Source organism: Cervus elaphus, chromosome 4 (assembly GCF_910594005.1).
Source record: "Cervus elaphus chromosome 4, mCerEla1.1, whole genome shotgun sequence".
Classification (NCBI taxonomy): Eukaryota; Metazoa; Chordata; class Mammalia; order Artiodactyla; family Cervidae; genus Cervus; species Cervus elaphus.
Genome location: NC_057818.1, coordinates 49,714,447 through 49,742,303, shown reverse-complemented (window position 1 = coordinate 49,742,303; position 27,857 = coordinate 49,714,447). Strand labels below are relative to the sequence as shown.

General features: G+C 55.3%; 3 protein-coding genes and 1 long non-coding RNA gene across 6 annotated transcripts in view; 3 read left to right on the top strand and 1 right to left on the bottom strand.

The window, feature by feature from the left end:
• The first annotated feature begins 2,015 nt into the window (after positions 1 to 2,015).
• On the top strand, positions 2,016 to 7,550 carry LOC122692016 (cyclin P). The gene is made up of 6 exons (XM_043899164.1): positions 2,016 to 2,297; positions 3,683 to 3,772; positions 3,851 to 4,006; positions 4,606 to 4,764; positions 4,898 to 5,049; positions 5,767 to 7,550. The coding sequence occupies exons 1-6, from the start codon at positions 2,016 to 2,018 to the stop codon at positions 5,930 to 5,932; spliced, it is 1,005 nt and encodes a 334-aa protein (XP_043755099.1). The 3' UTR covers positions 5,933 to 7,550.
• Positions 7,551 to 8,508: 958 nt separating this feature from the next.
• Positions 8,509 to 10,989, top strand: TTC9B (tetratricopeptide repeat domain 9B). The gene is made up of 3 exons (XM_043899165.1): positions 8,509 to 9,044; positions 9,623 to 9,805; positions 10,760 to 10,989. Exons 1-3 carry the CDS (start codon positions 8,630 to 8,632, stop codon positions 10,867 to 10,869), a joined length of 708 nt encoding a protein of 235 aa, XP_043755100.1. The 5' UTR covers positions 8,509 to 8,629; the 3' UTR covers positions 10,870 to 10,989.
• Positions 10,990 to 11,156: 167 nt separating this feature from the next.
• On the bottom strand, positions 11,157 to 27,736 carry MAP3K10 (mitogen-activated protein kinase kinase kinase 10). 2 transcript variants are annotated; one of them, XM_043899162.1, is made up of 11 exons: positions 26,094 to 27,736; positions 22,323 to 22,503; positions 19,184 to 19,332; positions 18,524 to 18,699; positions 17,642 to 17,888; positions 15,556 to 15,672; positions 13,812 to 13,989; positions 13,595 to 13,707; positions 13,465 to 13,501; positions 12,531 to 13,220; positions 11,157 to 11,759 (listed from the first exon to the last, which is right to left on the bottom strand). In XM_043899162.1, exons 1-11 carry the CDS (start codon positions 26,773 to 26,775, stop codon positions 11,402 to 11,404), a joined length of 2,928 nt encoding a protein of 975 aa, XP_043755097.1. In that variant the 5' UTR covers positions 26,776 to 27,736; the 3' UTR covers positions 11,157 to 11,401. The 2 variants fall into 2 exon arrangements, with proteins under 2 accessions (XP_043755097.1, XP_043755098.1); XM_043899163.1 differs by lacking the exon at positions 13,465 to 13,501 and having other exon boundaries at positions 26,094 to 27,733.
• The window catches only part of LOC122692018, a 59,505-nt gene continuing 59,188 nt past the window's right edge, over positions 27,541 to 27,857 (top strand). For both annotated transcript variants that reach the window (XR_006340559.1, XR_006340560.1), the window contains exon 1: positions 27,541 to 27,640. This is a non-coding gene — a long non-coding RNA (uncharacterized LOC122692018). The remainder of the gene's footprint in view (positions 27,641 to 27,857) is intronic.

The following is a 27,857-nucleotide window of genomic DNA, read 5'->3' as shown; positions in this document are numbered from 1 at the left end:
GTATATCCTATCAGGAGTTATATAGGCAATCTGTTCTGTTTCTGGTGATGACTCATTCCTCAGTTAAGGTGTCCGTCAGATTTCACCTCTGTAAAGTTACTACTTTCCCCTTGTAGTAATTTTGTTACAGCATATGTCATTTTATCGTGCTTCACTTTATTGTGCTTTGCAGAGACTGCATTTTTTTGGTTACAAATTGAAGGTTTGTGGCAACCCTGTTTTCAGATGATGATTAGCATTTTTTTTCAATGAAGTATTTTAAAATTAAGGTATGCACATTTTTTCTTTAGACATAATACTGTTGCACACAATAGACTAGTGTACACAACTTTTACATACACTGGGAAACCAAACAAAATGTGTGTGACTCACTTTGTTGCAATATTTGCTTTACTGAGGTGGTCTGGAACCAACCCCGCACTATGTCTGAGGTCTGCCTCCCACTGTGTAGAGGTCCTCTGAGCATATACATATCCCGGTTCTCATTGGGTTCAGGCAACAGGAACGGCAAGTGCAAAGGTCCTGAGGCAGGCAGGTGTCTGATGTGTTTGGGGAACATAAAGACAGAGTGTCTCAAGGAGTGAAGGCATAGGAAGAGTAGAAGGAAATGAGGTTAAACAGGTAACAATGGGCCAAAAGGACCTTGGGCCCAAGGTAAGATGTTTGAGTTTTAAGTATGACTGGAAGCCACTGGTCCAGCATCTCACATTCTTTGTTCACTTTTCCCACCTCACTGACCTCTCACTGCCTGAAAATAGCAAGCTCTCCTGCCTCAGGGTCTTTGCTCATGCTTCCCCCCCACCCCCACACACACCTGGAACATTCTATCCTCTATCTGCATTTCTGGCTCCTCTTACAGGTTTCAGTTTCAACATAACCTCCTCAGAGAGGCCCTTCCTGTGTGTTCACTCATTCATTCAACAAATATTTATGTACTGACACTGGCAAGTCGCCTTGAGGCACTGAGAATGCAGCAGTAGAGACAAAACCTAGATAGGCCCTGCCCTCATGGGGTTCACAGTTCTAGTCAGGAGGGAGACAGCAAGTAAGGCGGTAAATGCTAAGGCAAGAGTACGTGCATAGAATGGGAACAGGAGATGCTCAGGATGTCGCTTTTCATGCAGAAGGAGGTATCTGAGGAAACACTTTGCAGGAGGTGAAGGATCTCTGAGGGAGGAGGTTCCAGACAGCGGGAACAGCCAGTGCAAAGGCCCTGAGGTAGAACTGTGCCTGGTGTGGGTGAGGCTGAGCCAGGAAGCCAGTGTGATGGGAGAGGAGTGAGTGAGGGGCATAGGAGATGGGCTCAAAGGTATGTTTGGGGGTGGGAAGATAATACAGGGCCTCTTGGACTTTCAACTTGAGGGCTATGGGCACCCACAATGTTTTGAACAGAGGCAGAGCATGATGTGATGTATTAGGGGTCACGGCATCGTTTCTGGCTGCACAGTGGGTGGCGATTGTGGACGGTGGCTACGGGAAAAGCAGTGAAGAGGCCCCTGCACTAACCCAGACTGATCGTCGGTGACTCGTGAGGATCAGCTCCCCTGGAAGCTGTGGGTTTGGTAAAGGCAACAACCACGGGCTCATCCCTGAATACCCACCACAGGGGACAGAGGCCTTCTATCAGTGTTTGTTACATGATTTTATAGCTCCCGTGCCTTGAGCTTTTAAGGTTTTAATCCCTGTGCTGGACATTTAACAATCTTACAAATTCCTCAGGACCACTGTGTCGGGTAAGTTTTGAAATCCCTACTCTATTGCTGAGGAGAGTGAGGCTCACAGGGCCGGCTTTTGATCATATAGTAAGTAGCAGAAAGAGGGTTTGAGCCATCTGCCTGACCTAGAGAGTTTGGATGGGGCAAAGCCAGCCTGTGTAGCATTTCGTCTTTGCCTCTGCGCCTGCCCAGGTGAAGCGTGCTCAGCACGCATGCGCCCACGCGCATTTAAAGCACCTGTCGCGGGTCCTCCACTCCAGCAGGAAGAGGCGGGCGCTCGGCTTGACGCCAGCCCGAAGGATGCTGGTGAGATACAGGAGCCAGGTTCCCGCCTCTCGGCTTGGGCCTCTCCAGGCTCTTGACCCCAGCCCCTCTCCCTTGCAGAGTCCAAACGTGTCCCTTGACCCAGAGCCTCGGAGCACCTCAATCCCTGACGGCGTCCCAGGGGGCAGGAGCATCTCCCCAAGACGCCCGGAGAGGCCCCTGGGGCCTTGCGCGCCGCCGGGGCTGGAGGAGGCTCTGAGCGCGCTGGGGCTGGAGGGAGAACGTGAGTACGCCGGGGACATCTTCGCCGAAGTCATGGTGAGTGGGGTTGGGGTGGGGTGGGGGGAACACTCGTGGACCAGCGGGCTTTGGGCAACTTTAGCGCTGCCCACATCCCTGGAGGACAGCAGAGGCGACGTTCGGGTTGGAGGAAGCCAAAGCTGACTCTCTCGCAGCACGCACTCAACAAGTCGTCCCTAACTCCCACCTCACCAGCCTCTCACGTCACTTCCCGCTGACTTTGCAGCCTTTGTACCGCTGCCACCCACAACTTCTTGGCCTTTTTCTCTTGCACTGTACCTGTGTGGAATGCCCTTTCCCAGCCTCTCCAGCTGTTTGCAGCCCCTCCTTTGGTACTGCGTAGACCCTCACATTGACCCACTTATCAATTATTCAGTGAGTTATTAACAAATATTTCTGAGCATGTTCTAGGCACTGGGGATGCTGTGATGGACAACACAAGACAGTCTGCCTCAATGAGCGGAGACAAACAAGCAAATGTAGGCAATAATTTCAGAAGGACCACAAAAACCAAAGCGCAGGCTATGGTTGTCCACAGATACTGTCTGAGACAGGCACTGCCAGAAGAAATACTGAAGGGATGCGGTTTATTTAACATCTTGTGAGCATCTCTCCCACCCCAGGGTCTCTGTTAGGAACCAAGATATAGCTGTGATCTGGACAGAAATCCTTGCCCTGCTGGCAGTCTAGTGGGGCAAAAAGACAAAACTTTGAAGTAAACACCAAATATCTCCAGGCTGAAAATACCATGAGGAAAATAAAGCGATGAGATAGAGATGATAGGGTGCACAGAAAAGTATATAAAAAGTTGGGGAAATTTTAGCTGAGACTAGAAGGACTGAGAAATGCAAGGAGTGGGGAATGACCATTTCAACTGGCACATAAGTGCAAAGGCCCTGAGGTAGGAATGAGGCTGGCAGAGTCCAGGACCAAAAGAAGTAGCTTAAGTGTGGGTTTTGGGGGGAGAGAGGGGATAGGTGATGCTGGAGCAGGGCCGGAGTCAGGGCAATTGGGATTTTCTCTTAAGGGTACTGAAAGCCTTGGAAGGGTTTTAAGCTGGGGAGTTCCTTGGTCAGATTTATACTTTAGAAAGACCCTCTGGGTGCTCTGAGGATGGATTGAGGGTTGGTGACTAAGACTGGAGTCTGGGAACCCAGCAGAAGATGCCCAGTACTGAAGTCCTGTGGCCTTGGGGGCTAGACTGGAGAGCTGGAAAGTGAGGCGTCCAGAACAAAGTCCAGGGTTCTAGATGGGGACACGCAAGAGGAGTGTATTCGCAGGAGACATTGGAGGCCAGTTTGTATGTGGCACTCGTGACGTCCAACTGATGCGAGGAGGCTGGAGCCCGGGAGGGAAGCCAAGGCACAGGTGTGGAGACTGAGGCCGTCCTTGCCTGACCGCAGGTGTGCCGCGCGCTGCCCCCGAGGGCCCTGCCCCGCACCGTGACCCCGGAGATGCGCGCGCTAGTGGTGGATTGGCTGGTTCAGGTGCACGTACGTAACCGGGAGAGGGCAGGGAGGGGCCTGCGTAGCAGTCTAGAACCTTGGTGCTCACTCCCCCCACCTCCCCAGGAGTACCTGGGTCTGGCGGGGGACACGCTCTACCTGGCCGTGCACCTGCTTGATTCCTACTTGCGCGCGGGCCGAGTGCGCCTACACCGCCTGCAGCTGCTGGGCATGGCCTGCCTGTTCGTGGCGTGCAAAGTGGAAGAGTGCGTGCTCCCCGAGGTACTTCCGGGGCGGGGCTTGGGAGGGTGAAGCCCTTCCTCCCCGCCTCACAGATTAAACGCCTAGTGTGTGCCGAGCAAACACTTCACCTAGTCTTAGAATCCCAGCATGTCTCTATGTGGTAGAGGCTACCAATGTGTCCTTTTAACAGAGGAAGAGACTGAGGCCCAGAGAGAGGAAGATATTTGCCAGAAGACAAGCGTTTGGGACTTGGACTCAGTCTTGAGTAGTTATAGTAGCTATAGTCCTTCTTGAGTGTATTTAACATGCATAGACTTATCAGAACTGCCTGGTGAAACAGGAAGTCATATCTCCGGTTTTATGTGAAGACACTGAATCTCAGAGAGCTTCAGTGGATGTCCATGTCAGACAGCAAACGGTAGGGTTTGAGGTCAGGAACCCAAGTCTATCTGGCTGTGAAGCCTCTGCTTTACGTGACTTCCAGACAGCAAATCAATGGCCCCATTTTACAGAACAGAAGCTGAGGCCCAGAACGGGGATTGAAACGATGCCAGGCGCTCAATGCAGGGATTAACGAGCTAGGGTCCAAGATTTCCCCACCTCTTCCCCACCCCCCACCCCCCCCGCCCAATTCCCAGCCCTCCTCCCTCTGTCTCCTGGGCGCTGGCTCCTTCTCGCTGGCCGAGCTTCTGCGCGCGGAGCGCCGCATCTTGAGCCGCTTGGATTTCCGGCTGCACCATCCGGGCCCGCTACTTTGCCTCGGGTTGCTTGCTGCGCTGGCCCGGAGCGGCCCCCAGGTGCAAGGGGCAGGAACGCGGCGCGGCCTCGCGGGTAGGGGCGTGGCTTGTGCGGGCGGGCGTGGCCTCGCGGGTAGGGGCGTGGCCTCGCGGGTAGGGGCGAGCCCTGACACGCTCCCCGCGGAAACTACAGGTGTTGCTTCTCGCCACTTACTTCTTGGAGCTGTCTCTGCTAGAGGCCGAAGCCGCAGGGTGGGAGCCGGGTCGCCGTGCAGCTGCGGCGCTGGGCCTGGCTCACCGGTTGCTCGACGGAGCGGGTTCCGGGCCTGAGCCGGCGCTTTACAGGTATGGCCGCTGTGGAGGGTCTCTGTGGCTGCAGGGCCTACCTTCTTTGTCGCCGTCTTTACCGTCTCAGAGAATATGAGACAATTGTGTGGGGGCGGGGCTAGACTTGTTTCCTGAGTGCGAGAGAGAATGGGGTGACTGCCTAGTCTGGGTGGTCCCATTTGCTTTTCTCTGGAGGTGTCTCAGAGAATGGGGTGTTTGTACAGATTTGGGGGCCCAGAACCTTGTCCTAGGGTGAAAAATAGGATTTCCTCAGGCCCAGAAGATGCTCTAACTGCGTTCCAGAGTTGCGAATGAGGGGTCTGCAAGCCTCGAGTTCCCCAACTCTCCTCCTGGCCGCGAATGGGATTACCCTTTAGCTGCTCGAACCCCTCATCTTGTTAACTGTGCCACCGCGGGGCAGAGTGATCATCTCTTCCTCCAGCCCATGCCCCTGGGGTGGAGCTGGATGTCTGTCTGTCCACCCTCAGCCCCACTCCTTCCCTCTCCGCGGGTCCTGGCTCTCCCATAGCGGCGCCCTGAGGGCAGAACAGAGGGTCCGCCCCTCCAGTCGCTCTAGAGGATGGGTGGCGTGTCCGACCCAGAGAGAGCCCCTGAGCAGCCCCGGGGACCCAAGTCAGCTTGTCTTCTCAGCCTCGAGCCCCAAGTTCCGAGGACAGGTCGTGTCCTGTCCCCCGCTATTCTTGCCCCACCTCCGTTTCTGTCTCTCCGCCGCAGCCGAGCGGAGCTGGGCCCGCTCGAGCGGTGCATGGTCCGCGCTGCGCTCCGAGGCCCCGCGCCCGGCCGCGCCGCCGTCTTCCTCAAGTACGCGCGGCCCCAGCGCCAGGGCACCAGCCTCGCCGCTGCCTACCTGCTCCGCCACTCCCTACCGGGGCCTCCCTGAGCCCGGAGACCCCAGCAAAAAAGACTCTCTCCTTGTGCGTCTGTTTCCCACTTCAATAAAAAAAAGTTTTTATTCCGAGTGCTCTTTATCCTCAGTGGTCAAATTCTGGCCCTTCTCTCGTTTTTGATTGGTTATTTCCCGGGCCTCCCACTCACCTGATTGGATGTTCTCACCGAGGCCCTTAATGGCTGCTGGGAGACGAGATGAGAATTCTGGATTACGCCGCCAGGGGGCACTGGCGGGCTTTCACAAGCGCTGCTGGGCTGGGAAAAGCGCGGATCTCAAACGCAAATACTTGCGGGAGTTAGAGACGCTGAGAGGAAGATAGCAACGCGGGCTAATGAACCTCGGTCTCCGGGTTGGGGAGAAGCTAGGAAGAAGGGCGACTGTAAGAAACTGAGAATGCCTGTCCTAGTCATGAAGAATGTCACCTTCATGGTGCCAGGTTTTCAGATTTCGTTCGTAAGGGAAGTTGAAAATCTGCGATTCCATAAATAGCTCTGCTTTTATATGTTGGCAACTAATTCAGTATTTTTAACAGTTGCACAAATCCAACACATTACATATACTGGCCTGCGAGGGTCATCAGTTTGTGATCGTATGGGCCTTGGATAGCAAGAGTTTGTTAAATGGGGTCTGGTTTATGGGGTCTGAAGTGCCACAGTGTCAGTGGGTATAATTATAGTACCGACCTCATGGTGGTGTGATGAGGCCGTGAGTTAACATAAAGGTAAAGCTTTAGGACCGTGCCTGACACCTCGTAGGTACTGTGAAAGTACTAGCACCGCATCCCAGCAGAACTGGGAGCTAGTACAGTTGTCCCCTCTTTCTGTTGAGCCTGTAGCACTCAGACATTAGTAGGTTTGCTCAGAAAATAATTGTTATGAATCAGTGGGTTTCCACGTTTTTAATTAAAAACACGCCTGGGGTGCAGAAAGGTGACTGATGCTGTTCTGGAAATCAGTCTCGGGAATATTAGACTCTTAACCAAGCCTAGGTTTGGAGGTGCTGAGAGGAGGAAGTTTTTACCACTGAGGTGTTCAAGTTTGGAGGATCAGGGAGAGACTCAGTACAATAAAATATAGAAATGCAGTTGGAATGAGAGGTTGTTATGTTCAGGTTTGGGTCTGTTGGGTGGGAACTGCCGTGGGAAGGGGAGGGGACAGTGGAAATACAGGGTTGGTGTTTGGGAATGAGACCCAGGCTAGGGTCTTGGTGGGGGTGGTAATGGTGCTATACATAGTTACTCGTTCACTCATTCATTCCACAACTATTCATGAATATGCCAGGACTTCCGTGGTGCTCCAGTGGTTAAGAATCCACCTTACAATGCAGGCAATGTCAAGTTGACCCCTGGTCGGGGAACTAAGATCCCTCATGCCTCAAAGCAACTGTGCCCACACACTGCAACTAGAGAGTCCATGCGCCTCAAGGAAATATCCCTCATGCTGCAACTAAGACCCGGTGGAGCCAGATGACATAAGTGAAACTAGTTTACGTGGACGTTGACTGCGAGTCAGGCACTTACAATCACATATCTCACAGTCTCAAGAATGATAAGGAGCACTGGCTGCTATCTGGTCATTACTGAACTACATGCTTTACCTACATAACATGATCCGGCTCCTACAGCTCCTCGGGAGTCAGCTCACTTGTTACCTGCATGTTATGCAGAAGGAAAGTGGAGGAAGACCGAGGAGCTTGGCCAAGGTCTCAGCCCCGGGTAAGCAGCTCAGGAGGGCTGAAGGACACTCACTCACCCTGGTTTTCTCTCGAAAATCTCTCATGTGTTTCTTTCTCTGTGCATTTTTTATTACTGTGATCCTCATGCTGCACTGTCACATGACTGCTTTCTCACTGCTTCTTCTACCCAGACAGTGAGCTAGATGCGGGCAGGAAACAGATCTCTCTTGTTCATCGAGTTCTCCCCTCCTTCGGGAAGTCTTCACTCACCATCTCAGCCTATGCCAGGTGCCTCCTGTGGGCCCTCAGAGCTTGTTGTGTTTCCCCCATTACAGCCCTGGCCCCTCTGTCTCTACCTCCCAGGCTGGCCCACTCTGGGCTGCCACTGTCTGATCACCTGTCAGTCTCCGCAGTTGCCTAGGAACCCAGTGAGGGTAGAATCTGAGGTGCTGTCAGTCCCTGCTATGTCCCAGCACCACCCAGTCCCAGAACTGGGCACAGAAAGATATCAGTCAATATTTGTTTGTTGAATAGATAAACGAGTGTGTTCCACAGTTGCTATCACAGTCCTGTGTTACTGATGAGGATACAGAATCACAGGTAATTTAGGTGATTTGTCCAAGTCAACAACTAGTGAGAAAATAAGCAGGAATTTGAATCTGGGCAGCTTGAATCCATGGCCTGTGTTCCTACCCAGCTATGCCAGATGCCTACCGGTCTGAAAACCAGCTTTCCACGAGGCTATCTTCCTGCTCTTTTCCCCAGACTTGTTCTTTCCTTCTAGAAAGGTGCGGGAGCTTTGGGCATAAGGGAGGCGAGCAAGCAGCAGAGTGGGGAAGGTAAGAGGAGTGGGAAGAAGGGTTTTGAAGAGAGTGGGGTTTTGAGGGGTTTCTCTAGACCCATAGGGGGCAGCCGGAGTCGGCTGTCGGAGGTGCGGGGGCGGAGAAAGGGTGGGGACCAGCCCCGCGGGGGGCGATGCGGTAGCTGCAGCGGCGGCCGCAGGAGTTTCCCACAATGCAGCGCGGCGCGCTGTCCCCGGTGCTGATGCTCAGCGCTGCCCCTGAGCCTCCGCCGCGCCCGCCTCCCGCCCTTTCCCCGCCGGGCCCCAGCCCCCGCCATGGGTCGGCTCGGTCCAGTCCTACCCCAGAGGCTTCGGGAGCCCTGGGTGCTGCGCTCGACAGCAGCCTGCGGGCCGCCGTGGCGTTTAAGGCGGAGGGTCAGCGCTGCTACCGGGAGAAGAAGTTCCGGGAAGCCATCGGCAAGTATCATCGAGCGCTGCTGCAGCTGAAGGCGGCGCAGGGAGCCCGCCCGGGAGGCCTGCCCGCCCCCAGCCCCGGGCCCGCCACCAGCCCCGGGCCAGCCCGCCTCAGCGAGGAGCAGCGGCGCCTGGTGGAGAACACAGAGGTGGAATGTTACGACTCCCTCACGGGTACGGCCGTCGGGGAGAGCAGAGGGTGCCTATGTGAGAGGCGCGGGACGTGAGAGGCACTCCTCAAGCCTTGGGGTGGGGGCTGGAGGCTCGAAGGGGTTGGGGCTGGGGTCTGTGAGTTGGGGGGAAGAACTAAGAACTTGATCAGGGAGAGGCGTTGGGAGTCTACGGGGCCACAGGGATGGAAGGAGTTGGGATGCAGGAAATGGGCTTTGGGCTGCCACCTGCGAATCTCAGGTGAGAAAAACTTACCCTGGAGGAGCCATTCAAGGACCCATCCCTCACCACCTCTGAGATCGCCTTTAGTACTCTCCCTAACAGACACCTCCCAGCTAAGCAAGCTCCGAGAGCCCCGCTCTGTGTTTTTCGCGCCCTCTAGCGGCGGCGCAGATTGATTCTGTCTTGATTGGTCAGAAGCTTGGCGTTCCCCGGTGGCCCGAGCAAGCCTGTGGGCTGCGCGCCGCCGTCTGAAAGGGAAGGGATTGATTCTCCGGCGCCTGAAGGGCCAGGCTCCTCGCGATCGGCTGAGGCCTCGGTGTCGACAGGCTGTGAGAGCCCCGGTCCTGGTGCTCCCGCAGCCTGCCTCCTGCAGTCGGAGCTGGTGAACTATGAGCGGGTGCGCGAGTACTGTCTCAAGGTGCTGGAGAAGCAGCAGGGCAATTTCAAGGCCACCTACCGCGCCGGCATTGCCTTCTACCACCTGGGCGACTATGCACGCGCCTTGCGCTACCTGCAGGAGGCCCGCAGCCGGGAGCCCACAGGTGAGGGGCGGGGTGGGAGCAAGCGAGGGTGGGAGAGAGGAGGAAACAAGGGAAGGAGTCTGAGGGCAGAGCGGCTTCAGGGAGTGCTGTACCCCCTACCCATCTACTCCTTACACACACATACTCATCCACTCACCTGCCAGTCATTCGTGTCCACTCACCTGTCGTTCCTGACATTCACCCAACCACCTCTCATCTCTTCGGTCATTAACCCACCCTGATACCTTCTGTTCACCTATTCAGCCATCCTGGCCTCTCACAACCTCCCCCCCCTCCCCCCGCCCCCGGCAATCTCCATTTACCCCTCCCCCCTCAAACTCATTCACCTACTCACTAACCCATTCACACACTCACCTATTCATTCACCTTTCCTGGCAATGCCAGAAAAGTAGCAGGGGGAGGTGTTGGCAGACCTGGAGGCTTGTTCCTTGCCCTGTGGGAAATCATAGGGGGTGTGCATGTGTGTGCAATGCCAGAAAATTAGCAGGTTGTCAGACCTGGAGGCTTATTCCTTGCCTGGTGGGAGATCATAGCGGGTGTATGTGTGTCTGTGTGTGCGCACATGGGTGGAGGAGGCAGAAGACTCAGTTCTGTATTAATCATCACTGAAGGAGGAGCACAATAGGTGTATGGCCCAGGGTGTGAGATGAGTTTTCCTGCTAAGGGGTTTGGAGAGAACACGCTTCCTGCAGTGTCACTGGAGGGTGAGAAGTGGGACAGGAGTCTCTGAGCTCAGGCATGCCTGGCCGAGGGCACAGCAGATATGAAAGTATGGAGGTGTGACATGTCCTGCTCTTGCCTGCTTGGCTGGGCTTTGCGAGAAGGGCTCTGGTGACACAGGCTGTGTGGGGGACCCAGTGGAGGATGGGGACCATGACGTATGAGCCAAGGTGGTGAGGATGTTACCTGCTGCCCCAGGACACACAGATAATACTCTGCCCACCTCCCCTGCAGACACCAACGTCCTGCGCTACATCCAGCTGACTCAGCTCAAGATGAACCGCTGCAGCCTCCAGCGGGAAGACAGTGGGGCCGGGCCCGGGACTCGGGACGTCGTTGGCTGAGGCCAACCTGGGGGGGACTGTCCCTGTTCCCCCCCACCCCACCCCACCCCACCTCACCTCACCATGTAACTTCCCCTGACTCATGTTCTTTGGTAAAGCACTTGTCACTGGTGACCATAACCTCTGTGTGTGGTATTCTTGTGGGGCCCGGGAGGGGACAAGGGCCTAGGCTACACACCCTGGACTCAGACCAGAGAGGCCCGGGACAGAGGATGTGGGGTGCTGTGCCACTGGGGATGATCTAGGACCTGGGCCTGGGCCAGGGAAAGATACACAGCCAAACGTGGTAGGGGGCAGGGGTTACCTTTAATGCTGCATTTTGTGCCAAATCCTCTATGATGCCCTGTCCCTGAGTACCCCTGCCCACCCTCCCCCCCACCGCAGGGCAGGCACAGGGCCCCACCCCCTGGGGTACAAAGGAATAAATTAAATGCCCTCCCTCCCCCCTTCCCCAATAAATAGTGAGTATCCTGCCCAGGGCCTCCCCTGCCATGTGGCATGGTGGGCTGGGGCGGGGCCTGGGGCGCTACATTCATGGCTGCCCAGGCGGGCGGCGGCAGGCAGGCCTCAGCGGGAGCCGTGGGCCCCGCACAGGGGCACTGTGCTGTCCTGGCTCTGCCCCTCCATGTCCATGTCGAGCAGCGTGGGCTGCATGCTGGGGGGTCCCGGGCTCTCTGGAGTGTCCAGCCTGCTGGGAGGCGAGATGCTGAGCGTCTGGCCGAAGGAGACCAGTTTCCAGGGGTCCAGGCGGGGACGGCTGGCGGCTGGCCGGGGCCTTGGGGCGAAGGTCAGGGTGGTGGGGCGGCCTGGGAACTCGGGGGGCCGACGACGGGTGGGGAACAGGGCCTGGGGGTCGGGCAGGCGGGGGAAGTCCAGGGCATCTCGAGGGCCTGGAAGAGAGGATCGGAGGAAGTGAGTGGGGTGGGCCAGAGGGTGGTGTTTAAAAGGTAGGAGCATTTACATGAAGATTGGAATTGGACTTCTCTTGACAAAAAAATCTGATTTTGTTGGGCCTACTGTCCAGCAGGGTTTGGACCTTTACCTCACCACCCCCACCTGCCCCCCACTCCTAACTGCTCACTCGTCTGGGTGCGACTCTGGGCAGCCCTTTGTCTTTCAGAGCCCGTCTCCTTGCTAGTACTCCAGACAAAGCCCTCATCCCTCCCACCTCTCCAACACTGGGCAGGCTCACCAAGACCCACAGAGACACCTTAGGCATGTTGCTGTCTGTGAATGGGGATTTCAGCACCTCGGCTACACAGACGAGGATTAAATACAGTAATTGTAGAACAAGTAGCACAGTGCCTGATAGGAGGTCCTTAGTTCCTTTCTGTTCTAATCATCTTTGTCGTGTTAATAAACTATAGAGAACGGGTACCCAACACATGGTGTTAGCACTAGTGATCGTTGCCATTAACGTCACCTGCCTGGCCCCTGTAGGCATTAAGAGTTCCTACTCCTGCTTCATTCTGCGTCTCAGTTACCCAGGGATCCACAAAGCCTTTTGAAGCAGTGGGGGCCATGGAGACACTGGCTCTCCCCACGCTAAACAAGAGGACTCCGCGTCCAGGGGGTCCTTGCTGGGCTGGGACATAGAGCTTTGGTGGGAGCAAGGGAGATGGGCCCTTTTCTGCTCCCGGAGCACGTGGAGCCTCACTCACCAGGGCCGGGGCCCGTGGGCTCTGGCGCCCCCCGCTGCCCCAGCGCCCCATCCGATGGCGTCCGCCGGTGCCCGCGGCTCACAGCGCGCGCGGCCGTGACGTGGGTGGGCGTGAGCGACTGCCGGGGGTCCTTCTTGAAACTCTCCAGCTCCAGGTCCACCAGGGGGTTGGTGCTGGGTGGGGGCGCGGGTGGGGAGGGTGGCGGGGAGGGCGCGGCCGGCGCAGCCTCGTCGCTGTCGGAGCGCAGCAGCGAACGCGTGGAGTTGCAGTCGGACACCGACGACAGTGACACGAGGGTGGCGGAGGGCGCCAGGCCCGGGCCGGGGGCCGCATCGTCGCGGCGGCCGGGGGAGCGCCCGGTCGGGCTGAGGCCCCGCGGGAAGCGGCCGCCGCGGGGGAAGAAGAGGCCGTCGAGCCAGCGCCGCTGTTCCTCGCCGTCCGCCGCGCGCGCCTCGGCCACGTCGGCACCCAGGCCCACGGCGCCCAGCAGCGTGGCGCAGCCCAACAGCGCGAGCTCGCAACGCCGCCGGGAGCCGTGCCCGGGCCGGGCGGGCGGCGCGGGCGGACTCGGCTCCCATGGCGCCCGCGCCCCCGGGGAGGGCTGGGTAGGCAGCGGCACCGTGAGGTAGGACGGGGTGGTGTAGGGGGACGGGGGCACGCTGTTGCCTCCGTCCGCCTCCGCGAACTCCTCTGCAACCGGGAGAGGGCCGTCACTGGCCTCTGACTCAACTTAACTCTGGGCCCCGGGCCCTTTGGCCCATCCCCCACCCCGGGACTTGGAGGCAAGGGATTGCCCCCAATGACCACACCAACAAGATCACCAAGTCCCACTAAGCGTGGTTCTTGAGTATTTCTCCCCCCAACCCCCCTCCCCTTGGGAATGACCCCCACCACCCAGGGACCAGCTGCCTCCCATTCCAGGAATGCGTCCTACCCTCTGGCCAGTGAAATCCGGCTCCCTCCGCGCAACCCTGGGGAATGGTCACCCCTTGGTCTTGGGTTATGTTCCCCTTTCCAGGGAATGTCCCTCCCCCTCCCTTTTAAAGGCACCCTCACCCTCTTACCCATTTCATTGAGGCTGGCAAAGCCTGGGGCGATCGGTGTGTGTTTGGGGGATTTGCCCAGGTTGGGGGCACTTGATGACCACTGTTTGCTTCCTTCTCCCAGGGCCTTCAGCCTGCAGGGGGCACCAAAGATTGAGGGGCCAGTCATAGGCCTCCTGGCTGCCAAGGGCCTAGGAGAGAGGCGCAGGGTGTCGGGGGGGCTCCATGCGGCCAGTACCTCTCCTCTCCGCCAGCGCGTTCCTTCTGCAGTGTGGAGCTGGGCCCCCAGGTCCGGCCCTTCTTCTTGCCCCCGACCAGCTCTTCCTTCTTTGGGGGTCCGCTGCTGCGGCCCCACGTCCCACTGCCACCACTGCTGCTGCCACTGGCGCTACAGCCACCGCCATCCACGGGGGTCACTGGGCCCAGAGAAGCCACTTGGTCACCGGGTCTCAGCCTGTCCCAGTTGATCTCCAGCCTTACTCTCCCCGCCTTGGTCTCACCCTCCACCTGGAAGCCCAAGGGAGCTGGGATTCTGACTCCAATCACAACCCTTCCCTGCTAGCCATCCTCACATAGCTCCCCACGGCTGTTGGGATGATGTCCTGGCTTCCTCAGTGTCATCACCTGTCACCCCTCCCCAGTTAACCCTTCAGCCATCCCTTCATTCCCAAATGTTTACTAGCACCGTCTACGTGCCAAGCCCTGTGGGAGGTGCCGAGAAGACAGCAGTGATAAGAGTAGACCAGACACCCTGCCCTGGCCCTGGAAGAATTTACATTTTAGGGACTGAGGACAGATGATCAACAGGAGTCACCCTAGGTTGTCATCTGGGTCGGGGGCTAGAAGGTGATTAGCAGTGTGGGGCAAGGAAAGCTGGTAGGGGGCTCGGGGTGTTAGGGATGGTCTGGTGTGTGAGAAGGAGGGATCTGAGCAGAGACTTGAAGGAGGTGAGGGAGGGAGTCAGGTGGACACAAGGCAGAGGGAAGAGCAGATGCCAAGTCCCTGTGGAGTGTTCCGGAACAGTCTGTCCCCTACAGAGTCGACTGTTCTCTCTCCTCTGTTCCTATCACACGTTGAACATCCTGACCACCATGGTTCGGTCATCATTTGTCTCTGCGTCCGCCCAGGAGAATGACCTCTGGGTACAAAGCAGGTGCCCAAAGAGCAGTGTGTCAGGGGTGGTGTGTGGGGCAAGGCCGGGGTGAATGATGGAGCAGGACGGACTGGGGGAGCTGACTGGGAATCCTTCACCTCCTCAGCGAGCCCTGCACCTCCGCTGTGCGGCTGACAGGCCATCTGCCCCGTTCAAGGCCCCTGTCCTGGCCCAGCACCCTCGTCTCACCTGTCTCCCACCTTGACTCCTGCCTGCCTACAGTCCCTACTCCTCACGGCAGTCAGAGGGAAAAGGTCAAGTTTACTCCATCCCTGCCTTGCTCACAGCCCTCCAGAGGTTCCCCCTCAGATTTCAGATAAAATCCAGATTCCTTATCCCCTTTCTTAAGGCCCAGGGCAATCCTCTCCTGGTGAACCCTTGACCATAAACTCACTGCTCTCCCTATTCTTCCTACTTCATCCAAGTTGGCCTTCCCAGCTGATAATCAGCATACTTGTTCCTGCCTCTGGGCTTCCACCTTTGCTGTTCCCTCTGCCAGGGACACTGTTCCTTCAGATCTCTGCATGTGTCACCCCTCCTGACCATGCAGGTCCCTACTTAAACCTCGGCTTCTCTGACAATCTTTCTTCGTGATTTAAAAACAGCAACCCTTCTGTTTTATTCCCTTCCCTGATTTCCTTTAGAGTGCGTACCACTACAGGAAGTTATCCTGCTCACCAGCTTGTTTACTTGTTGTCTGTTTCCCCCAGTGATAATGAGGGAGGGGGATCCTACCTGCCTGCCCCCCTGATGTTGCTCTGGCTTGGTGCCAGCTATGTGCTCAGGGAAGTCTGTTCACTGACTGCTCGGGGCCTTGGGAGATACTCACAGCGAATGGCCCTCAGCCGGGGAATGATGCTGGGGCTTGCGGGTGGGCTGGCCCCATCTGATCCTTTCCGCTTCTCCAGGGTTGGAGAGGCCTGGACTGTGATCTTATGTTCAAAGCCTGCAAAAAGAAAGAGACTTTCCTAAGCACAGGGTTCCATGAGTAGCCAAAGAGAAGTTCCCTTTGAAGGAATGCCACCATTTTGTATTCCTTAATGCAGTGGTTCTCAAACCACTGCAGCATCGACATCAAGTGGAAACCTCTTGGAAACGCAGATTCTTGATGCCCTCCCTGAATCAGGAACTGTGGGGGTGAGGTGCAGCAATCCAACTGCAGTGTAACAGTACTCAAGTTACCTCTGCTGCTCACTCAGGTCTGAGAGCCGCTGCCCCGAGGATCTAGGCTTGAGTGTCCAATATGGCAGCCGTTAGCCACACATGGAAAGTGAGCGCTTGAAATGTGGCTTGTGCAACCAAGGAACTGGAGAGTGTTACCTTTAGTTATTTAGTTATAAGTAATTTAAGCTTACTTTTAAAAACAGATAGTTCAGTCATTGGAAACATTTAAGTATGTCCGGAACAACTTTGGTATGTGAATCTGCTCTTTCAATTGTACATTTTATGAAGCCTAAATATAGGTCAAGAATTTTTGAGGACAATTTAGAGCCCAGATTGAGATGCACTAAGAATATAAAATGAACATGTGTGCATAAGCGAAGTCACTTCAGTTCTATCTGACTCTGAGACCCCATGGACTGTAGCCTGCCAGTCCTCTGTAGCCTGAGAATCCTCTATGGGGATTCTCCAGGCAAGAATACTGGAGTGGGTGGCCATGCCCTCCTCCAGGGGAGCTTCCCGACCCAGGGATCACACCTGCAACTCGTACATCTCCTGCATTGGCAGGTAGGTGAGTTCTTCACGACTAGTGCCACCTGGCTTCCCTGGTGGCTCAGCTGGTAAAGAATCTGCCTGCAATGTGGAAGACCTAGGTTCGATCCCTGGGTTGGGAAGATAACCTGGAGAAGGGAAAGACTACCCACTGCAGTATTCTGGCCTGGAGAATTCTATGGACTGTATAGTCCAGGAGGTCACAAACAGTCAGACATGGCTGAGCAACTTTAACTTTCAGGGCCACCTGGGAAGCTCATAAAATGCACACTGGATTTCAAAGGTTTAGTGTGGGAAAAAAAGAAGGTAAAATATCTTATTTAAAATTGTTCTTGTAATGACTACACGTGAATATTGGGCTAAACAAAATACACTAATACACTATTAAAGTTAATTTCACCTGTTTCCCACTCCCCCCCCCTTTTTTCATATGGCTACCAGAAAATGTAAAATGACACATGCAGCCTGCATTATATTTCTGTTGGCTGGTGTAATTCCAGGCACTGTTCTAGGGATTGTAACATCTCTTGTAACAGAAAGAATATCAGCATGAAGTGCCTTCTGATGTTACCTAGAAGGCAGTCTTCAAAAAAAAAAAAAATCAAACCTGAACTTAAAACTGATCCTTGAGATCCAACTCTTAGGTTAAGCCATGTAAAACTTCTGTTTCTGTAGGTCAAAAATGGCTGAACACCAGCAATTTCACATGGTTTAACCTAATAACAATTGATAGGAAATTCAGGGGACAGAGGGACATGTTAAGAGATACCAGGGAGCTGCAAGCAGCAAAATCCAGACTATGGGAAATGCTCTGGGATAAATGAGGCAAGGAGGACAAAGAAGAAGACTTAAAAAGATATTAAACAAATAGCTGGGAGACAAAACTACGAGGAAAAGTAAGGAAGTGATGGCCCTGAAAGTCAAGGCAGGTGTTTACTTTTAGGAAGTGGCAGGGGGATTGTTTGGAGGGGGCATGTGCAGGCATCTGGAGTGGCTGTAGGGTCTCTCTGCTCTCCTGGGAGATCCTATTAATGCATTAAGCTATACAGTTTTTTGGGGGTCATTTTCCGTAGTTGTGATATATTTAGTAATAATAATTTTAAAAGGCTTGAAAAGTAAAGAAATAAAAGGAAGAGATGACCCCTGGGTTAGCGCTGCTCCCAGCGGCCTCTCGGGGCTGCTGAAGGGGCGTGGGCGGGTACCGGAGGGCAGGCTGATGTGGCTGCCGCCTTCCCGCAGCTTGAGCAGGCGGCTGCGCTTGAAGTTGCCCTTGCGTTTGTGGACCCGGGGCTTCTCCTGGCTCAGCTGGCACATGAGCAGGTGCAGCTCCCGCTCCACGATGTCCATCTCGCGCTCGGCCAGCTCTTGCTCGCGCCGCCGCAGCTGCTCCTCCTGGAAGCGCTGCTCCTGCGCCGCCCGCAGCAGCTCCTCCTCGCGGCTCCGGAGCTCCTGGGGAGGAGACGGGCGGCTTGGGGAGAGGGCCGGAGCTACCCTGCCCCCGGGGCTGGTCCCGGGGCTGCTGGGCCTGGTTGGTGTCCCGAACAGGCCGTTCTGCTGTGGGGCAAATTGGGGCACAATCCAACTCACGCTTCACTACCCGGGGTTGGGGGCGAGGGCAGGAGGCTGTGCTGGCCCAAAGAAAGGGCTGGCTTTTCTTTCTTCTTCTTCTTTTTCTCTTTGATTTTTAATTTTTAAAGTTTTCAATTTGGAAAACACCCACAAAAGCGGAGAGAGAAAAGTGCATCCGACGCACCCACCATCCATCCGACTTCAACAGTTAACTTTATAAATCTTTTTTCACGCATCACCTTCCTGCTCCCCTCTCCCTCTCACTTTTGCTGTAGGATTTTAAAGCCAATTTCTAGACCTCACGTGGTGTCACCTGCAAGTACTTCAGGGCAGGGTGTCTTTTTCTGATCAATCTGCCAACAGGAGGCTGTCTTTCCTTAACATGTGAAAAAGGCTCCCTTCACCCTGAATGGGACCTGAAGATCCCCAGGCTCAGGGGAAGGGTCTCTGCCTCATCCACGGCATCAGGATTCAGGCACCTTGCTCCATCCCTCCCACCTCACCCCTGCCTTCACCTTCTCCTTGGTCCGGAGGTCATCGAACATGTGCTGAATCTCTAGCTTCCAGTCTTCCTGCAGTGAGTGAAAAGACTCCAGCGGCATCTGGAACAGGGCTGACTGTTCGATGACTTCAAGTTGCTTCAAGATGCTGCCAAAATCTGGCCGCCCGTGGGGGTCTGGGTCCCAGCATTCTGGGGTGGGGGTGGGGAGGACAGCAGTGGGAGTGGAGATGTCAATGGCCAAGCTCTGGGGCATCAGCCTGCTCAGTGGAGGCAGGACTTTAAGGGACTGTGGACAAATAGCTCCCATGGAGCCCAGGGGAAGGAATTCAAAGCCATGTTCCCGGCAGCGTTTCACTTGGTGAAACCCTGGGGAGAGAAACTCAGGGACCTGTTCCCTGACTGGTGGTAGAATCAAGGGTCGGGGAGGAATCCCAGGGCCAGTGAATCCTAATAGGCTGCCCTCAAGTGCTGTGGGCCTGCCTGGCCAGAACAAAGGCCTGGAGGCCACGGAGCCAACCTTAGGGGAGACTGATCATGGTCCCATGGTTCCAGCCCCTTCTCCCTCACTCCTGGGCTCAACGGAATGGATGGGTGTGAAGGGGTGAGGTCTGGGCCTGAGGGCTCCTTGCCACCCCAAGCAGAGCCTACCCTCTTCCACGGGGCCCTGGCTCACCCTCCAGTAGGCGGGCAAAGGGCTCGGGGCATGTGGAGGGAATGGGCAGAGTCAGCTTGTTCATAGCCACGCCATATGCCACGGCCAAGGCGTCGATTTCACGGTAGGGGACCTCACCCGTCAGCAGCTCCCAGAGCAGTACCCCGAAGCTGCAGGTGGGGGAGAGGGAGTGGTGATGCCACAGCCCACCCTCATCCTCACCTACACCCCAGCCCTGCCTCCAGTCCCGTGGTGGGCCTTCCGCCCCCCAGCATCCAGCCCCGGCCAGTGAGGCCACAAGAACTGGCTTTGACCTCCACAGCCTGATCTCAAACAGATGTGGTGGGGTTGGTCCTCTGGTGTCTCTCCCTTGCTCTGCCCCTCTTTCCTCCGCTCCCCTGCCTGAAAACCTTCGGTGGGTTCCTCATGCCCACTGGGCAAATCCACCCTTCTTAGCTCTGATCTTGCTGACGCCCGCAGCTTCCCCCTCTAAACACTCTTGGCCCCTGTACCAACCCCAGCTGCATCTCGCAGCCACGCTAAACAGTTGAACAAATCCTGTTTTTCCTAACCTCTGGCCTTTGCACACGTTGTTCCCTTGGTTGAGAACACCCTTCCCCTTTGCCTAACTGTCCTTCAAGTCACAACTCAGGTGCCCTCTCTAACCAACAAGGCTTCCTTGATTCCACAGCCTCCAAATCCGGGTCAGAGGCCCCTTCACTACATTTCCATTGAACCCGCTGCACTTACCTCTAAATACAAGTTAACACTATTTAACATTTACAGAGCATTTACTCCAGGCCTGCATTACTTGAGTCCTGTAAGGCAGAAGGCACTGGATAAGACCCCTGTTTTATCCAGTGAGTGGGTGCAGGCTGAGAGAGGTTACATTGTTTGCTTAAGGTCACACAGCTTGTGAGTGGTGGAGCCACACTGCACTCAGGGCCACCTGAAGCCCACAACAGCGTCCTTGGTGGCTACAGCTCCAGAGCACGCATCACCACGTTACTGTCACCTGCACGTTTATCTGCTCCAGTAAACTCTGCTCCTTCCGGGTCCTGATGGGTGTTTTATGCAATGCCTAACACGTAGTGGATCCCCATGCTCCCCCATATCGAGGCATGCATTCATTCAACATACACTTATTAAATGTCTGCTGTGTGCGAGGCACTCTTCCGGGTACCGGAGTAAGATAGACACAGGCCCTGCCCTCATGCAGCTCCTTTCTCAGTGACAGCTCTGGTAAATTTGAGCTGGAGGAATGCTGCCTGAAATAACTTTCCATCCTCTTTTGCATCAAAGTATGCCCATATGGCAAGGGTTCTGGCCAGTGGGATATGGAAGTGTGTAGTGTGCAACTAATTTCCAAAAAGTCTCCTTAAAGGGAAGGGGGTCCCCTCTCCTCTTTTCTCCTTCTTACTGGTTGGAATATAGACAATAAAAGCTGGAGCTCAAGCAGCCATCCTGGACCATGAAGTAGAATTGGGAATGGTGGCCATACAAGGTGGAGGAAGATAACAGTGGATTTTAAGTGTTGGTGGCCAGACCCCACCCCCTCTACCTCTTCTACATCTCTGGAAACCTGTGGGGATGTTTTGATTGTCCAATGTCAATGACGCCCCTATTAAAAACCCTAAAATAGGACTCTGAATTCCTAATAGTGTATCAGGCCTGGGCTTTTACATGAGAGCAAAAGCATCCATATTATTTTTATTTTGGGTTTTCTGTTGTCACTGAAATATGGCTTCTATAAATGTTTGGGATCATAAATGAATGCCTTATGTGAAGCAAGACTAAACTTCCCCCCAAGGGCTGCGCTGCTCTATTTGAGACTTCCTGTCTGATCTGTCTGCCCCAGGACCATGACTTTGCTGCTTGGTCCATCTGGAGCCTCAGCTGGGGACTGACCTGGGTTTGGCTTCCCCCCAAGAGAAGGCCGAGTTTCTGCTGTCACCAGGTCTTGCAGGTGACAAACAGCCACCTCATTGGCCTCCTGCCCCCACTCCTGTCCCCTGAAGTCCATCAGCCGAGGGAGCCTTTGTGATGCTCCATCAGATTGTGTCATTCACAAATGCCTCCAATGGCTTTCCAGTGCACTTGGAATAAACCTGGAGTCTGCTCCCTTCTCTGCGGAGCCCTCAGCTCTCTCTTTCCTCCATCACTTTCCATGACTTTCCTCCCTGCCTGCTCTGCTCCAGCCATGTGTCCTTTTCTGGAACATGTCATGCTCGTTCTCACCTCAGTATTTCCTTTGTGGCAGCTGCTCCCCCTGCTTGGGAAGCTTCTTTCCCTAAACTCAGCATGACTGGCTCCTTCTCGTCATTCAGAACCGGGCTCGAGTGCCACTTCTCATAAAAACCTTCCCCAAAGTCATCTCCAGACTGCAGAGAGCTTTTCAGTTAGCTTCTTAGCTCGTAATACTGTCTAGTCCTTTATCTGGTGGATTAACTTATTATTAACTTATTATCTTTTAAAAATTATTTTACAATTTTCTTAATTTAAAAACAGCCTTTTCAGCTTCACATGTTTGTATGTGAAAGTGAAGTGAAAGTTGCTCAGTCGTGTCTGACTCTTTGTGACCCTTTGGACTGCAGCCACGCAGACTCCTCAGTCCATGGGATTCTCCAGGCAAGAATACTGGAGTGGGTTGCCATGCCTTCCTCCAGGGGATCTTCCTGACCCAGGGACTGAACCCATGTCTCCTGTGTCTCCTGCATTGCAAAGAATTCTCTACCCACTGAACCGTTAGAGAAGCCCGTGTATGTATGTATTATTCCTGTGGGCAGGAACTGGGTCTGTTTTTATATGCTGCTATATCCCTTGAGCCCAGGGCAGTTGGATGGATGAATGAATGAATGAATGAATGAATGGCTACCTATAAAGGTCTCAGTTTCCTGTCTGAGGAGTGGGGGCCATGTCATGGATGGTGTCTTGAGGATCTTTGGTGCTGACGGCCTATCTCTATACCACTTCTGCTAGCAGAGCAGGCACCTGCTTTGGTGCTTGTCTGCTGGTCTGACCTTGCCAGCAGCCCCTTTGCTGGATCCCAGCTCCCAGCGGCTGTGGCAGCCGGTCCCTCCCACTCTGCCCTTCTCCCACTTCCTCCCTCCTCCACTCCCAGGAGGCCTCCCCTCCCTGTCCCCCACCCCACCGTCAGCACCTCCAGACGTCACTGCTTTTGGAGAAGAGGGAGAGACGGATAACCTCCGGGGCCATCCAAGCGTACGTCCCCGCAGCGCTCATTTTGGTGGTCTTGTGCCACTCGCGGGCGAGGCCAAAGTCTGTGATCTTGAGCACCGTGTCTGCGAGGTTGTGGTTCTCTATGGCCTCCAGGATGAGGACTGCAGGGTGGAAAGAAAGGGGGGGTCATCCTAGATCTGTTTAGCTACAGACCTGTGTCCTACCCCCACCTCACCTGGAATCTCCTATTTGTTCTCTCCCTGTCACCGTGGGTCACCCCCTTCTGCAGTAGCTCCTTTCCAGGCCAGAAGACCATGAACCCTTTCCCCCTGGTCTAATCGCTGCCTTAGCCTCCCATGAAGGGTTGGGGAGCCTCCTGAGTCTAACCTGGGCTCCCAGGAGTTCAGTGAAAGGTTGGTAGCCATGGCCTTGGTTCTCCTTGGTCTACGTTCAGATTCCCAACCACCCCAGAAGTGGTAACTGCAGACATGAGCAGGAGGGGATGGTTTTCCTTTCCCTTTTGTCACCTGCTATGGGGCCTTCGTGGCCCCAGTTCTACTCTTTTTTTCGTCACACTTTGCCATGTGTATCTCCCCATCCTTTACTTTGGGTTGGCTGTGTGACTCAACTTGTCGGATAAAATGAGTCAGAAGAAGAAAAAAAAAAAAAAAAAAGAGTCAGAAGAGACAGTGCCAGTTCCAAGCCCAGGCCTCTCATATCTGCTTGCCCTCTTGCCCTTCTGCCCTCACCACAACAACATGCCTTGGCTAGCCTGCTGGTCCAAGGAAGATGAGCCCCACCTAAATCAGTTTACCTCCAGCAGGCCTGCAAATGTATGAGCGGTAACAAAGGACACTGAGTTTTAAGACACCAAGTTTGCCGGGTGTGTGTGTGTGTGGGGGGGGTTGTTACACAGCAGTATTATAACAAAATCTGACTGACTGATCTATCCCCCAAGCACATTGAATGGTTCCAACTTACTTGCTGCCTAGAGTGATTACCAACAACAGTAACAATCATGGCCAGTGTTTATCAGGAGCCTATTATATGGCAGGTACAGGGTTAAACCCTTTGAACAAATTAACTAGCAAGCAACCCATTTTATTGACAAGCAAACTGAGGCTCTGGCATGTGACTCTACCTTCTAGAAGTCTTCCCTTCTCAGGTCACCAACTCCTGTTTGTGGTGTGACCTTGTGACACAGGGAACACCCCATGGTCTTATACTTCTCCCAGCATGGGAGAAATAACTCCCTAACTCAATTCACTTACATATATATATATATACATACACACACACACATATATATATATATGTATATATAACATACATATATATACTATATAGTCCATGGAATTCTCCAGAATACTGGAGTGGGTAGCCATTCCTTTCTCCAGGGGATCTTCCCAACCCACGGACTGAACCCAGGTCTCCCACATTGCAGGCGGATTCTTTACCAGCTGAGCCACAAGGGAAGCCCATGTTATATATACATTATATAGATATAACATAATTATATATGTATATAAAATTATGTTACCCCTGCTTAAGACCCTCTAATGGCTTCTACTACATTGAATAAAATACCCAAAGTCTTCACCATAGCCCCTCAAGATTGACGTGATCTGGCCCATCTACTTTTATGACCTCATCTCCGTCTTCTGCCTGACTCCTGCTCTTCCAGCCTCTTCAGTCTCCTTGCTGTTCCTCCAACAAGACACCTTCATCCCCACCTTAGGACCTTTGCCCTGCCCAAGTCTTCATAAAGCTGGGTCCTCTGGGTTCAGGTCTCTGCTCAAATGTTGCCTTCCTGGACCATCTAATCTAAAGAGCTCCCTCTGCCCCATCCTTAATCTGCTTTATTTCCTACAGAGCCCTTGATACTCTGAAATTTTGTTATCTATTTAAACACCAACCATCTATTTCTGTCCACTAAAATATAACTTCCATAAGCATGTGGGGGGGGGGTAATCTTATCTTGTTCACTTCTGTAATCCCCAGAGCCCAGGACAGTGCCTACACTTAACTCTGCTTCAGAATTATTAGTTGAATGAACCAATGAATGAATGACATCAGATGAGGAGTTCCTCGGGGAGGCTAGACGGGGGAAGCTGTGCTGTGGAGGCCCTGTTTCCTCTGTCTCAGGCATTCATCAGTCCCAGTGCCCAATCAGGAAGCCAGGCTAAGGGCCCCACTGACCCCTTGTCCAAGTGGCATTTGGCTACAGAAAAATTTGGGGCCATGGGAGCATGTTCTTATACCCCACCTGCAGGCTGTGAATCAGCAGGAGTGAGGAAGGACTGAGAAGGGACCCAGGCTTCAAGAGGCCAGTCCTGCCTCCATTTACCCAGAATTTCAGAGTTAGAGCATGAGCATCGAAGAGGATGGGGGCTGTCTGTCTGTCTTGCTCAATTCCCCAGCCCTGGTGCAGGACTGGTCACACCATAGGCATGTGGTAGCTGTCTGCTGAGTGAATGTTAGACCTGGCAGGTGAGAAAGACTCCACCCCTCTACTCCAGGGGCTAGCAGAAAAATAGTGGGGTGGAGTCAAACATTTCAAGATGTAGAACTGACATGAATCAGAAACATGAGACGTGAGGGTTGAGGGCAAAGAGAAAACCCTCTCATATTATGTGAGGGCAGGGAACATGTTGGCCTCACTCACAATGGGCCTCTCTTTCATAGTATATGATCTGATCCAGTAAATACCAAACGACAGAATAAACAAATCAACGTAGACAAGAAAGGGAGTGACATGGGGCAGAGGAAGGATGGGAGAGCCAGAAAGGTAGGATTTTTCTTTCCCTGCTGTGTCCTAACAGTCAGGACAGGGTCTGGTACCCAACAGGTGCTCAGGAAATATCCAGGAAATGAATGAAACCCCTAGATGGTGAGTGCCTTAAGGGCAGAAACCATGGCTGTTTTGGTCCCTGTTGGGCTTCAGCGTGATAGGTACTCAGTTAATGTTTACTGACATCATGAGAAGCTGGTTGATCTAGATGAAAGTTCTGGGGAACCTTGCCTTCCATCTGGCCCCAGTTCTCCTTCAACCAACCAATCAACTTTTGAGAGTCTTATGATAGGCCAGGCAGCCTGGAAGCTTTTACATAAGCCACATCCCTTTTCTTCCTCCTCCTCCTCTTTCCCAGTTTGTCTTGGCTAGCTGGGACAGAGGCCCAGGAGGACACCAGGAAGTGGTTCTCAACTGAGAGCTATTTTGCCCTACAGAGGACATTTGGCAATGTCTGAAAACGTTTTTGGTTCTCATAACTGGTGGGTGGGGAATGCTAATGGCATCTAGTGGGTAGATGCCAAGGATGTTACTCCACAACTTATATCACCCAGGTCAGCCACTCTGCAACCCTCTGGTGCCAAATGTCCCTAGCACTGAGGCTGAGAAACCCTGACTCCAGGTCAGGCTCTTTCTGTCTCTGCCTGGTGGACTATGGTAGCGCTGGACTGTAAGGGCCATGAGGGCAGGCACTATACCTGTCCTGTTCACAGCAGGGAACACAGGCCCTGTCACAGTGTTCATGAAAACATCTTTATAGCTACTGTGACTGTAGTCTTCAACCTTTCTGGGCTTCCTTTTCCTCCCTTAATGGGACAAGGGCTGTCTCACCCAGCCCTGAAGGTATACTGCTGCCCCCTCTTGCCCCAGCCAAGATTTTCTGGTGTCCCCCTCCCGCCACCAAGGCTTGGCCTCACAAGGTTCAATGGAAGCAAGTTTTTGGAGGAGGACACCACTTACTGTTGATGGACTTGAGGTCCCGGTGGATGATGGGAACAGGGGCATCATTGTGCAGGTAGTTCATGCCCCGCGCCACCTGCACAGCCCAGTTGACCAGCACGTGAGGGGGCACCCGGCGCCCTGCCAGCACCCTGCTCAGGGCGCCCCCTCTGGCATACTCCATCACCAGGCAGAGGTGTGGGGGGCTGAGGCAGGCACCCCTGAGGGCAATGATGTTGGGGTGCTGCAGGGCTCCGAAGAGTCGGGCCTCCTGGCGCACCTGCTCTGCTGTCACCGCCGGGTCCCGTTCAGGGTCCAGCCGGGCGGCCTTGACCGCCACCTCCTCGCCTCGCCACAGGGCCCGATAGACCTTGCCAAAGCCCCCTACGCCGATGATCTCCTCTAGCTGCAGCTCGTGGAAGGGAATCTCCTGGGGCAGCTGGAGGCCGGCGGGCGCGGCGGGGGTGCCGAGGGCCACGTAGTTGCTGGGGAAGACGCCCACACGACCGCTGGGTAGCTGCCCGGTCCACCAGCCCTCGTCGCCCGACACGGCACAGTCCTGGGAAAGCACCTGGACGCGGTCGCCCCTCCGCAGGGTCAGCTCCTCGTCGCCCGCCGCCTCGTAATCGAACACTGCGGTCCAGACGGGCCCCGCGGGGGTCGTGCCCCACTCCTTGGCCGCCCCCCACTCCTCCTCCTCCATGGGGGAGGGGCCGGGGGCTGCGGGAGGCCGCTTCACACAGGCTGCCCGCGGGATGCAGAGGGCGGGCCCCGGCGGCCAGGATGGGGGGCAGTCCCTGCGGATTCTAGGGGACTCCTGGGGGCCATGGCGGGGGGGCCCTCCACAGGAGCAAGAAAAATCCTCTTTAAAAGGGCAGGGTCGTGCCCCCTGATTCAGCTGTCCAGGCAGGGTGGGGTGGGGGAAGGGCGGCGGGTTCACCTGTCCCCCCTAAACGTCAGGGCGCTAAGAAGGCCTGGCCGCGCAGCTGCCGAATTCCTGCCGGGGTCCGCCGGTGGGGGACGAGGGTGAGGGAAGCAGGCAGCCCCCTTCCCCGCGCCTCTCACCCCGCGCAGCTCCACCGGCGGCCCCCGGCTCCGCATCCCGGGCCACAACCTCCGGGCGGGGCGGAGCTGGCGGGGTCCCGGGGGGCGCCCGCCCCAGGACGGGGTGGCGCGCCCCTCGGCCTCCTCACACGCGGGGCGGCCGGGCGGCCCCCATCCTCAGCACCGGCCTCCCGGTTGGCCCCAGCCCCTGCCCCCGCCCGCACCGCTTCCAGGGGCCGCCGGCGGTGCCTGAGTGACGTGCTCGCTGCCGCTGCGCCGCGGTGCCGCCTGGGAGTTGTAGTCTCCGGCAGCGCGGCTTCGAAGTCTGTCCCCGTCCCTCAGCCTCCAGAGCCTGACCGCCGGCCTCGGGCCGAAGTGGGGACTACGCGGGGCCGAAGGAATCCTCTGGGTAGATAAGCCTGGCCTCGGACCCTCCCTGGGACGCGGTGGGCCGGACGACTGGAGGAGGAGAGGAGGAAAGGGCCGAGCGCTCCTCACAGTCCTTTCGAGGGCCGCAGCCCAAGGTGGGGTTGACGGTGACTGACGCGCTTCGCAAAGGGAAAAGTAGGAGCTGCGTGAATGGTGGTTACTGCCCCGAGCCTCTAACGCGGCCAGGATGAGGTCCCCGCGGCTGGACGGCCCCTGGGGGCCCGACCCGAGGTGCACGCTGGGAAGTGTAGTCCATTCGGACTACACGCCGGACCGGCGCTGTGGGGAGGCAGCCCAGCGGCGAGCTGCCAC